General features: G+C 44.7%; 1 protein-coding gene across 5 annotated transcripts in view; it reads left to right on the top strand.

Moving 5' to 3' along the window:
* The window catches only part of HIPK2 (homeodomain interacting protein kinase 2), a 175,098-nt gene that overhangs the window by 46,445 nt on the left and 115,968 nt on the right, over nucleotides 1-12,685 (top strand). For all 5 annotated transcript variants that reach the window (XM_066362851.1, XM_066362850.1, XM_066362848.1 and 2 more), the window contains exon 2: nucleotides 10,908-11,991. In XM_066362851.1, coding sequence (XP_066218948.1) covers nucleotides 10,908-11,991 — 1,084 coding nt within the window. The remainder of the gene's footprint in view (nucleotides 1-10,907; nucleotides 11,992-12,685) is intronic.

The following is a 12,685-nucleotide window of genomic DNA, read 5'->3' as shown; positions in this document are numbered from 1 at the left end:
CTGCCAGTGCTTGTAATTCAGCTTGTTGAAACCTATTCTGTACTGTCCACCACACCCGAGATAAAAGAACATTTTAATGCCACGTGCCATCGTCCCTAGTGCCATCCGTGGAAGCCCACTCCTTTCAGTCCCTGGGCACGTTAGACCCCTCTCTCTCCTTCACACTCGCCCCCCCCCCCCCCCCCCCCCCCGTCAGTATGTCTTGCCTTTTCTCCTTTGCAAAGTTTTATGTTTCTGCAACTTACTTTCTATTTCCTCAGACAGTTCCCTATCCCAATCCTCCTTACCTCCCCCCTGGACTGCTGTGACAGCCCAGATTGTCTTGCTCAGGACGTCCCTGTCCGTGTGCCAGTAAGCATCAGATAAGTGAAGTGTATCTCTTTAAGGAGGCAAATTTATTTAACAACTCTGAATGGCTCCATTTCTCAAATGTCATCATAACCAGAGGATACAGGAATGAGAGATGACTTGAGATCCATGTGGTAGGTGTCCATCATTTGACCGGGACAGTGCCCTACACTTCAGACCGCCTCTTCTCACGTATCAGCTTTCATCTTTCCTTGGCTGTCACTGTACCTTGTCTCCCTGTTTGGTGCTTCTCGTCTGAGAACCTGAAGCGTGAAGAAGAAGAGTGGTGAGCACCAATTTGGGAGTCAGGCAGACCTCAGTTCAAATCCCAGCCCCGCTAGGAGTAGTAGCAAAGTGACTTTGGACAAACTGGGTCATCTATAATTCCATTTCCTTATCTATAATACAGGGGAATTGCACTTCAACCTATAGTAATGGGGTGTGAGCAGCTTGTTGATGGTTCGATGACAATAAGACCACGTGAACGCCAAAGGAGTAAAAGTGGGTCGCTTTAGTGCTCGGCCTTCACACGGCTGCTTTGAGTATTTAATAATCACTTCTAGAAGATTGTAGTTAGCAAAAGACAATAATCCTGGATAAGTGGGCTGTTGGTGCTCAGTATAGGCTGGTGGTTAGTTAGTTACTAGTTTAGCATTTGTGATTGTATTACTACTATGTAAATGCCCCTAAGTTGTCCTCTCCAAGCTTCCTGAGGACAGTGACTGCCCCGCACCCCCACTTGCTCACACTCGGCAGGAGCTGGAATACTCTCCTGTCTTTCCAAAGATACCCCATCTTTCTAATCACAGCTCCAACCCTTGTTTCCCTGTAAACCATTGCCTAACCACAGCCCACAGAGACTCCTGCCTCTGAACTCCTTGCACATTTACTTGGGCAACTTGCTCATGTTGCCCAGAATTGTAGGTTGTCCCTTTTAATTTGCAATGAACTTGGCAACCTCATGAGATTTTGAGCTCTTTTAGAGCCGTGCCGATATGTCTTAAATGTCTCTGTGTTTCCTTTTGTGCCCAACCCCAGTCTGTTTTTACACAGAGGACCCTTGATGCAATCAGTGGTATTATTATTGTCATTACTGACAAAGGAACTCTGTAGAGGTTGTGGTGGATCCCAAACTGTGCTCTAGAGGAGTACACTATATATTTAACATTACACATCTAGTGGGTAAACAGACTTTGATTGAAAATGGTATAAAAGCCCCACTGACATTTACTGGATACTTTTTTGAAACTGTATCATTTAGAAATGGGCTAATCTGAAATTATCTTTGCACTACTTATGAAATATAAACTTGATAAGCAGGATGATTATTATTAAAGTTTCATGAATATTGTTTTGTGTGTCAATGAAGAAATACTTTTCCAGTATCTTTTAACCCTCAGGGCATCAAATTGTTATATAGTTGAATCAAGGGTTATACAGATTAACCCTTTTCTAGGTGTTTAAAAATCGGCCCTGGCCGGTTGGCTCAGCAGTAGAGCGTCGGCCTGGCGTGCGGGGGACCCGGGTTCAATTCCCGGCCAGGGCACATAGGAGAAGCGCCCATTTGCTTCTCCACCCCCCCTCCTTCCTCTCTGTCTCTCTCTTCCCCTCTCGCAGCCAAGGCTCCATTGGAGCAAAGATGGCCCGGGCGCTGGGGGTGGCTCCTTGGCCTCTGCCCCAGGCGCTGGAGTGGCTCTGGTCGCTGCAGAGCGACGCCCTGGAGGGGCAGAGCATCGCCCCCTGGTGGGCAGAGCTTCGCCCCTGGTGGGCGTGCCAGGTGGATCCTGGTCGGGCGCATGCGGGAGTCTGTCTGACTATCTCTCCCCGTTTCCAGCTTCAGAAAAATACAAAAATTAAAAAAATAAATGTCCATGCAGATGCATATTTCTAATATTCATATGTTTTTGACATTTCTATTGGTATATTCTATAATTTTGTTATATCTTATGTATATAATGAGATATGTAAGATAGATAAGGCATTCCATTAAGCATAGAAATTAATTCTTCCTTTGAGTGCTTAATAATAAGAACATAAAAAATCCATAGCTTCTATCAGATACTCATTATTCAGCTAAACTGTGTGTCCAAAGGATTTTAGGAAGTGGGAAAGTTGATACCTCTTAAACGAAGATGTTCATGGTTGTGTTCCCTTTAATCATGTGACCAGATTCTGAGTGGTAATCTATTTCACACCTACCAAACCAAAATTAAACCCTATATACCAATAAAAAACGGTGCTGATATTTTCTATATAATTCCTTCTCTCAAGCTTTGATGGAATTCAGTGAAAATGAATCCAATTTAATGTGTGTATTTTTTTTTAAATCATAGTTGAATCCTCACTCATTCCTGTAGTTTCACCAGAATCTGATTGTCCAGTAGATAATCTTGGACTGATGAAATGGAAAGGAAATGTACTCAGATATGAAGCAACTTTTCAGTTCATCTAGTTGTGAAATACAAAATCATGAAGAAACAAAGCAAATAAGTAGAGACAAAAAGAACTAAATGAGCCGATCCTTTAATAAATGATGTTTTAGCCCTGGCCGGACAGCTCAGTCGGTTAGAGCATCATCCCAAGGCTGCAGGTTTGATCCCCGATCAGGACACATGCAAGAATCAACCAGTGAGTGCATAAATAAGTGGAACCACAAATAGATGTTTCTCTCTCCTCTCAAATCAATAAATTAATTAAAAAATAAATGACATTTTAAAAATGTTCTGAGTTAAGAGCTCTGAAAAGTCATGAAGATTTTTAGTATTCTTTTTTTAAGGTGGAGAAAATTATTCTCAACCCTAGAAAAAAGGAATTTTTCATTAAACCATTAAGACAAAGAGGCACATAGAATGACCCAGGCTTGAACTTCTGGGTCACTTATCATAGGGACCCAAACCCATCACTCGACTTCCTAACTTCCACACTAGGACCCCTGTGAGAAGGAAAGCGGAGAGGGTGCTCTTACCAATTGAATTGGCACAACCAGGGTGATTCCAGACAGTCCTAGACAAAGTCAGATGTACGCCTACCCCATCCATAAAACATCCAGGCCTGGAGCCCGGTATGGACAAGATGCTCGAAAGCTTGAAATCCGGGGAATCGTGAGAATCCTCAAGAATCAGGAGTGAACTCAAAGATGATAGAATTTTATGGACATAAATGGCATCTATGATAAAGTCTAGAAGGCAAATGTTTTAAAAATAGTACTTTGAAATGCAGACTTCCATACACTTAACCAAAGCAAAATGAGCATTTAAATAAAGTAGCCAAAAAGTCAGTTGCCTGCATTGCCTGTAGCAATGGGCATAAAAGAGAGTCTGTGGTCTTTGAGGTAATGAGAAATGACTTCTTACAAAGAATGGGCTTTTACTCCGCTAACTAAAGGATATATTATAACGTCCACTTTATAGGAGCCGCTTTTCATTTGCCATATGCAAGGAAGAATATATTACATACAGCTGTATAAGTTGTCTTAAGTTTTAAATAATTTCTTTTTTAAGTGCTTTTTTGCTGATTGTTTTTCTAGCATCTGCATTAACTTGGGTCAGTAACATTAAAAAGCATGGGAGGCCCCAGTGTCGATCTGATATTTGGGGTTAGGATTCTGACCTAACCCCAGATGTGAGTGGCGAGTTATTATGTAGCCTTTGAGGAATTTCAGTTCTAGATCATGGTGACTTGCTGAGTAAAAATGAGGACATCTACCTAAGCTTTTGTGGAACCGTCTGGGCCTGGTGACCCCCGAGGGAGCAGATTTGATTGTCACAGGTTTTTCCTGCAGTGATTCCCCGGGTCCCTCACATCGCTTGCTCCCCACGGGCTCAGAACCCACCTTCACAGTGGGAGGTGACAGCCTCCCAGTCTCCCAGCAAAGAAGAGCAAAGTCAATCCCCTGTTTTCAGAGAGCCCCACAGGAAGGGCAGAGATGACCTAAAGGACAATTGCGATTTTGCCAAAAGACCAAACTGAAAATGTGCATTAAGCCCCTGGCTTTTCTGAAAAGGAAATGGGCATATAAGGAGGGAAGCAGGCCTTGAGGAACACAGGGGTTCCTAGAGACAGAAATGAGTGGGTAACTAACATAAAGGGGCACCCTTCCTGGCCCCACCCTGGCCGGAGGGATCTGAATGATAGACTATCAAAGGTGTGCACTTGAGTCACCGAGAGCTAAACTGCTGGGGCGGAGGTTCCAGAAGAAATGTTTGGAAATAAGTTTGGTTGTTGCCATAAGATTATTTTAAGATTAAGCTATGCAACTACCAGCAGTGTTTTCTTCCTTATATTTTAGAGATTCTTTTTCTTTTTTATTCATTGAGAGAAGGGGAGACAGAGACAGATTCTTGCATGAGCCCTGACTAGGATCTACCCAGCAAGCCCACTAGGGTGGTGCTCTGCCCATCTGGGGCATTGCTCCATTGCTCAGCAACTAAGCTCTTTTTAGCACCTGAGGTGGAGGTTATGGAGCCATCCTTAGCGCTCAGGGCCAACTCATTCTGTATAAGTACCACACGCTAACTGATTGCACCACTGGAGCTCCAGGGGTCAACTCATTCTAATTGAGCTATGGCTGCAGGAGGGGAAGAGAGAGAGAGAGAGAAGCAAGATGGGGAAGGGTAGAGAAGAAGATGGGCATTTCTGTGTCCCCTGACCGAGAATTAAACCCAGGACATCCATATGCTGGGCCAATGCTCTACCACTGAGCCAAGCAGCCAGGGCCTTATTTTAGAGATTTTAATAGAATAATAATAGTAATAATAATGATTTGCTTCCTAGACCAAAATGGCCTCTCCTACAGAATAATGGAAACAAGGCTATACTACCAAATTTGCAGTTATTAAATCAGTACATTTTGGGATTTAACACACAGCATGGTGACTGTAGTTAACAATACTTTACAAATACTTGAAAGTTGCTAAGAAAGTAGATCTTACAAAGACCTAAATATAAGACCTGAAACAATAAAGTACATAGAAGAAGACATAGGTACTAAACTCATGGACCTGGGTTTTAAAGAACATTTTATGAACTTGACTCCAATGGCAAGAGAAGTGAAGGCAAAGATAAATGAATGGGACTACATCAGAATAAAAAGTTTTTGCTCAGCAAGAGAAACTGATATCAAAATAAACAGACAGCCAACTAAATGGGAAATGATATTTTAAAACAACAGCTCAGATAAGGGCCTAATTTCCAAAATTTACAAAGAACTCATAAAACTCAACAACAAACAAACAAACAATCCAATAAAAAAATGGGAAGAAGACATGAATAGACATTTCTCCCAGGAAGAGATACAAATGGCCAACAGATATATGAAAAAATGCTCAGCTTCATTAGTTATTAGGGAAATGCAAATCAAAACTACAATGAGATACCACCTCACCCCTGTTAGATTAGCTATGATCAACAAGACGGGTAATAGCAAATGTTGGAGAGGCTGTGGAGAAAAAGGAACCCTCATTCACTGTTGGTGGGACTGTAAAGTAGTACAACCATTATGGAGGAAAGTATGGTGGTTCCTCAAAAAACTGCAAATAGAACTACCTTATGACCCAGCAATCCCTCTACTGGGTATATACCCCAAAACCTCAGAAACATTGATACGTGAAGACACATGTAGCCCCATGTTCATTGCAGCACTGTTCACAGTGGCCAAGACATGGAAACAACCAAAAAGCCCTTCAATAGAAGACTGGATAAAGAAGATGTGGCACATATACACTATGGAATACTACTCAGCCATAAGAAACGATGACATCAGATCATTTACAGCAAAATGGTGGGATCTTGACAACATTATAAGGAGTGAAATAAGTAAATCAGAAAAAAACAAGAACTACATGATTCCATACATTGGTGGAACATAAAAATGAGACTAAGAGACATGGACAAGAGTGTGGTGGTTACCAGGGGTGGGGGGAGGGGGGACAGGGGGAGGGTTGGGGGGAGGGGGAGGGGCACAGAGAACTAGATGGAGGGTGGCGAAGGACAATCTGACTTTGGGCGAGGGGTATGCAACATAGTTTAATGACAAGATAACCTGGACATGTTTTCTTTGAATATATGTACCCTGATTTATTAATGTCATCCCATTACCATTAATAAAAATTTATTTAAAAAAATAAAATAAAATAAAATAAAATAAAAAAAAAAAGAAAGTAGATCTTAAATGTTCTCACCACCAAAAAGAAAAAAAAGGGTAATTATGTGAGATGATGGACGTGTTAACCTTACAGAGCCAGCATTTCACAATGTGTGTGTGTGGGGGGGGGAGGGGGGTGCGCACACACACAAGTCATCACACGATAACACCTTAAACTTATATAGTGTCATATTTCAGTTATGTCTCAATAAATCTGGAAAAAATAAGGCTGCACCAGAACAGTGTCTAGTGCCTGGAATGGTAGCTGCTGACCTACAAAAGGGGCAGCAGGAACCACACGAGGCCAGGCCAGAGTCTGAAGCAGGCGGCGTGGTGAAGGGCATTTGTAGTCACGCAGGTCTCCTGCCTGATCCTGGCATCTGTCACCAGAGGTAGCCAATGATGATTTCCACAATTTTATGACCCTTGGCTGTCATCCCAATAAGTCATAAGCCATCTTCCTCCCCTCTGTAAAATTCCACTTCTACACCCTGGCCTTTCCACCAAAAATCTTTTTGAAACAGTGAGAATAGAGCCACATTTCCTTTGTGTAACATCAGCACATTTCTTCCACTGCCAGCCCTGACTGACGCTTCCCCTCTCCCTCTCCACGCCCCGAAGTATTTTAGGATTGAGGAGTCAGGGGCAAGCTAGAGGCCAGAGGGTAAGGAAAATGCTTAATTGCTTTGCCTGGGCAGTGGGTCAGTTACTAAAAGCCAAGGGATTGGTCCTTTCTATATTGCATACAGCACCTAGAACCACGTGCCTATTTAATTCTGTTCAATGGAGAAAAACCATTTACTGTGCCATTACAGAAGTAGGGAGATTGACTTGAACAGAAAGAGCAGTGGGAAGAAACAAGTGAAGTAGGTATTGTGAGTAAGCAAATGGAAATAGTCTTGTCAGCAGCAGGGTGTATAGAGAAGTGTGGTCACATCAGATATCTTGGAGTCTGGGATCCAAACAAGAAAGGAAGCCTCTGTCAAATCTAGGGGATCAGGCTGAAGGCGGGGTTCGGAGCAGGTGCTGGGAAGTCAGACCATGGCCAGGCTGAAGTACAGACTGAGCCTGAATGCTGAGCCCAGGACAGGAGTTTTCTAGCGTCTGCCTTGGTTTTATTAAAAGTCTTGGCTAGGATGAAAAGGCATCGGCAGGTTTTCCTTTACTTTCCCGAGTGAGGCCAGGTGTGACAAGTGCCTGTGACTCTGTAGCAGGAGTGGGGAGCTTTATTGGAGGCCAGGCCACTTAGAGTCCTTTATTCTATCAACTGAGTGCCAACCATGTATAATAAGCTCAGCTTAACAGTGGGGAACACACAAAGAAGTGGAAGGTATAAGCTATAGTTCTTGCCCCCAGAATATAGCCCCATTATGAAAACATGACCTAAATGTGTAAAAAGGTTAAACAGCACAAAGGCTAAGTGATTTAATTCAACAAGACAAGAGATTTTGCAAGGCAGAAATGCACTTTGTGACCGAATGGGTGGTACATATGCTAAATGCCATAGGAACGGAGAGTTAGGAGTAATCTCCGTGCTTGGAGAGGTCTGGGAAGGGGAAAGATCAGAATGTCTTGTCTCTTGATAAGTTGAGAGAAACGGTGAAGGCATGCCAGTGGAGGAGTGGTGTAAGAGTGTGGGGGTAGGAAGTTCAAGACCCGGTAAAACAGCTTAATTAGAGTGGAGGGTTGCAGAAGGTTCATAGTTGGAAATGAAGACAACAAGGTAGTTGAAATAAATACATGATAGTGTTGAGTTCAAGAGTCCTCAATTTTGCCTTCTAGAGTAGACACTAAGAAGTCATTGAATGTTTTTGGACAGAGGAGGCATTTGCTTAGAAATATTCTAGGAAAATTAATGTGGTGGCTGAATATGGGCGAATTAGAGGGAGAGAGAGAGAGAGAGAGAGCGTGCGCGCACACGTGCGAGCTCAGGTAGACCAGATGTCTATGTTTGCTTTCGTCTGACTAGAAAGTGATAAATATTTTCATTATGAAGTAGCAGCAAGGACAGAAATAAAGAGATGGATACAAACCACATTTTGGAGAAGGGAAGTATAATAAGACTTGGCACCTTCTTGACCATGGAGGCAAAGACATGACAAATAAATGCATACCTTTAGAACCGAGTGACCAGAAGAAGATGTTACCAACGGAAATGGGGATGTTGGGTTGAAAGGTGAGGTGGCTAAATTTTTAGGAAAAGATGAGTTGAGCTTTGGATGACAGTCTTTGATGCAGCAGGAGGCAGAAATATGCTCCTGGAAGGGACAAGGGAGAGAGCCTCGCTTGTGATAAACATGTGGCCATCACCTACCTAGAGATGACAGTTTAGCCTTTTTGAATGGATGATACATTCCAGAGCGATTCAAAATGTTGAGAAAGCCAGCATTTTAAAGGAGAAAGAGGAAAAGAAACCACACCCAACACACAGTGTGCAGCCCCACACTGGCGAGGAGGTCACCAATTCACGCGGACACAGATAAGAGCATCAAGAAGGAAGTTGTGGTCAGCAGTATCAGACATTGCCGAGGGGCACAGAGAAGGGCCAGGGGCTGAAAGAAGGACCAAAAGGCCACTGGATTAGGCAATTAGGAAGGCGTTCACCTTTGAGAACAGTCTCGTGGTGTGTGTACGTGTAGGGGAGGATGGGTTAGGGAGTGAGCCTTGAACAGGGAGCATAGACCATTGGTTACAGGTGAGAAGAAGGAAAGAAGTCAGAGGGGACAGTGTGGCTCTGACTCCGCTCGCTTTCCAAGTTGGGAATTTGTGTGTGACACACATGTGAAGGCAGCAAAGATTAAGTCATTGATTCATCTGGCAAAACTTTAAATACCCGCTAAGGGCTTGGATACGATTAACAGGGAGGAACTGAAGGTTGTTAAGAGAGAGGACAGTGGAGGGAACAGGGTTCAAGAGAAAATGGAAAGGATGAACCATGAGAATAGGGGAACTATTTAGTGTTGGAAAGGTTCAGACCAGAGAGAAGGAGACAGTGGAGCGTGGATGTAGATTCAGGAATGTTGTGAAATGAAGAGAATAAAGGTGGAAAGCAAGGCTGCCGACTGGCCGTAAGCTTACGGACAAAGTGGAAGGTGGGTGGCTTGCTGAGAGAGAGGGTGGGCTAGGGCTGTAGGTGATGGAGTGGAAAGGAAAGTGTTAAATCCACTTCGGGTGACAAGGGGGTCAGAGTGACATGGACATTAGGGTGCCTAAACACCAGCGCGCTTAACAGAAACCCCACTTTGTGCTCTGCTGAGAGATGCTTATGAACTGCAGCTTAGCAGATGGGCGGTGTTTGTTTCTACGTTCATCTTTAAGAACCTATTTTTCCTAATACATTTTTTTCTTTTTTCTAAAGACAGAAAGAGAGGAAAGCAGAGAGAGAGGGGGAAGCATTCATTTGCTGTTCCAGTTTGTTGTGCATTCATTGGTTGCTTCCAGTATGTACCTAGACTGGGGATCGAACCCGCAACCTTGTCATGTTGGGACGACACTAACTGACTGAGCTAACCAGCCAGGGCTCTATGATTTTTATTTTTAGTATCACCATAATTATAAATGACACAGCTATTCCAGAGTTATGCTTTTATAAATTCCTGAGGTTATCTGAATTGTGGTCAAGATGTTGGTATAAAATAATAATACTTTCTAAATGCATTAATTTATTGATATATGCATTTAGCAGAAAAAGTCAGTGAATAAAACCCATAAATTATACCACCCACTTCCCCTGAAAGGCTGATATAATGTTGTAGACTAAATGAAGACATAAGACCAACTACTTATCTACTCAACCCTACAGAATTCATTCAAGAGTAATTTAAGAATAAGATCCAAGGAATAATTTATGGTTCATCCAGAAGCTAGCAGGTCATGAGTGGCTGCATGGTTGGACCTGTGTGGGGAGATGTGTCTTCAAACAACTGAACCCGGGAGTCAGAGTGTGTGACAAGGAGTAGTCATTCATGCGGGACAACATTCATAACAATTACATAACAGTTAACCGGGCCACCTGATACACTCTTTAGTTTTAGTAGGATAGCAACCCAGTGAGAATTGAGGAAGAATTCATTTCTATCACAAATGATATTTGTTAAAAAATAAATAAATAGTGAACAAAGTCCCAACATTCTAATTCTGTATCTCAGTCTTAAATAAGTTCCTGACTCGACTCCACAAGTCTCCTACACTCCTACTGGTGACAGGTGGAACATCAAGCTACTTGGACCCGCAAACTGAGTGACTAAGAATGTGCCTCTGGGTGGGACAGATTCACTTTTCCAACCTCATTTCAATGGGAGGGAAATATTCTACAGGCCCCCTCTCCCAGCCACTGGTTAGAACAGAAATGAATATGTTGAGTTTATTCATGCGATGACCACCAAAATTCTCATTCTTCCCTTTCCTGTTCTTGTAGGTATGGCCTCACATGTTCAAGTTTTCTCCCCTCACACCCTTCAATCAAGTGCCTTCTGTAGTGTGAAGAAACTGAAAGTCGAGCCAAGTTCCAACTGGGACATGACTGGGTACGGCTCCCACAGCAAAGTGTACAGCCAGAGCAAGAACGCGCCACCTTCTCAGCCAGCCGCCACAACCGTCAGCACCTCCTTGCCGATCCCAAACCCGAGCCTACCTTACGAGCAGACCATCATCTTCCCAGGAAGCACTGGGCACATCGTCGTCACATCAGCAAGCAGCACCTCTGTCACCGGGCAGGTCCTTGGCGGACCCCATAACCTAATGCGTCGAAGCACTGTGAGCCTTCTTGACACCTACCAAAAATGTGGACTCAAGCGCAAGAGCGAGGAGATTGAGAACACGAGCAGCGTGCAGATCATCGAGGAGCACCCACCCATGATTCAGAACAATGCCAGTGGGGCCACTGTAGCCACTGCCACCACATCGACTGCCACCTCCAAAAACAGTGGCTCCAACAGTGAAGGGGATTACCAGCTCGTCCAGCATGAGGTGCTGTGTTCCATGACCAACACTTACGAAGTCCTCGAGTTCTTGGGCCGAGGGACGTTTGGGCAAGTAGTCAAGTGCTGGAAAAGGGGCACCAATGAAATCGTGGCCATCAAGATCCTGAAGAACCACCCGTCGTATGCCCGGCAAGGTCAGATTGAGGTGAGCATCCTGGCCCGCTTGAGCACCGAGAGTGCTGACGACTACAACTTCGTCCGGGCCTACGAGTGCTTCCAGCACAAGAATCACACATGCTTGGTCTTTGAGATGCTGGAGCAGAACCTCTATGACTTTCTGAAGCAGAACAAGTTTAGCCCCTTGCCCCTCAAATACATCCGCCCAGTCCTCCAGCAGGTAGCCACCGCCCTGATGAAACTGAAGAGCCTGGGTCTCATCCACGCTGACCTCAAACCGGAAAACATCATGCTGGTGGATCCATCCAGGCAGCCATACAGAGTGAAGGTCATTGACTTTGGCTCGGCCAGTCACGTGTCCAAGGCTGTGTGTTCCACCTACTTGCAGTCCAGATATTACAGGTAAGACCGTTCGCACTGGGACAGGAGACGCCGACTGCTGGGCACTCACAGAGAATGTGCAGTGTCAGTGGTCCCTGTCGGGGAGGCCAGCATCTCTGCTTGCAGTTGCTGCCTTCAAGTGATCAGAGTTTAGTCGGGAAATTAGGACATGCTGTGCACATGGAAATGACGATTAGAAGCCGTGTAAGAAGGGAGCCAAGTAAGATTCTTGGCGCACATGTTCAGTGTTGGAAGGTATTCCAGAGGGTTGGGGTGCGGAGCAGGGGAGTTCGGTCCTGACGGATGGCAGGACCCAGACATGGGTGGAGGAGAGAGGGGGTGTGCATTACTGAAGTCGCTGTGGCAGGAATGCGTAAGACTCGTATGGGAGACGAGAAGGACACTCACCTGGCCAGATCAGAGGATCTGTGGGTGATGGGAGCTGTGATTGGAAGGACCCTTTGGGTCATGGTCATTGGGGTCTTAAATACCGGGCTAAGAGGTTGCAGCTGCGTCCTTAATCGTGGAGCGGGCACTGAGGGGTTAGAGTAGCAGCGCTAGCAGGACGAGTTGCACGTGAGGCTCTGAGAAGGTGGTGTTTGCACCTCCACAGAGGCAGGACCGAGGAAGGGACAGGCTGGCTGAGGGCCTCTCAGCTTGTTCCCGGTGGGAGAAGGCCAAGTGCTGGGGCAGGATGACGGGACGATGATGGCAG

This window comes from Saccopteryx leptura, chromosome 2 (genome assembly GCF_036850995.1).
Source record: "Saccopteryx leptura isolate mSacLep1 chromosome 2, mSacLep1_pri_phased_curated, whole genome shotgun sequence".
Lineage (NCBI taxonomy): Eukaryota > Metazoa > Chordata > Mammalia > Chiroptera > Emballonuridae > Saccopteryx > Saccopteryx leptura.
The sequence above is the reverse complement of the archived record's forward strand: the minus strand, read 5'-3'. Positions and strand labels throughout refer to the sequence as shown.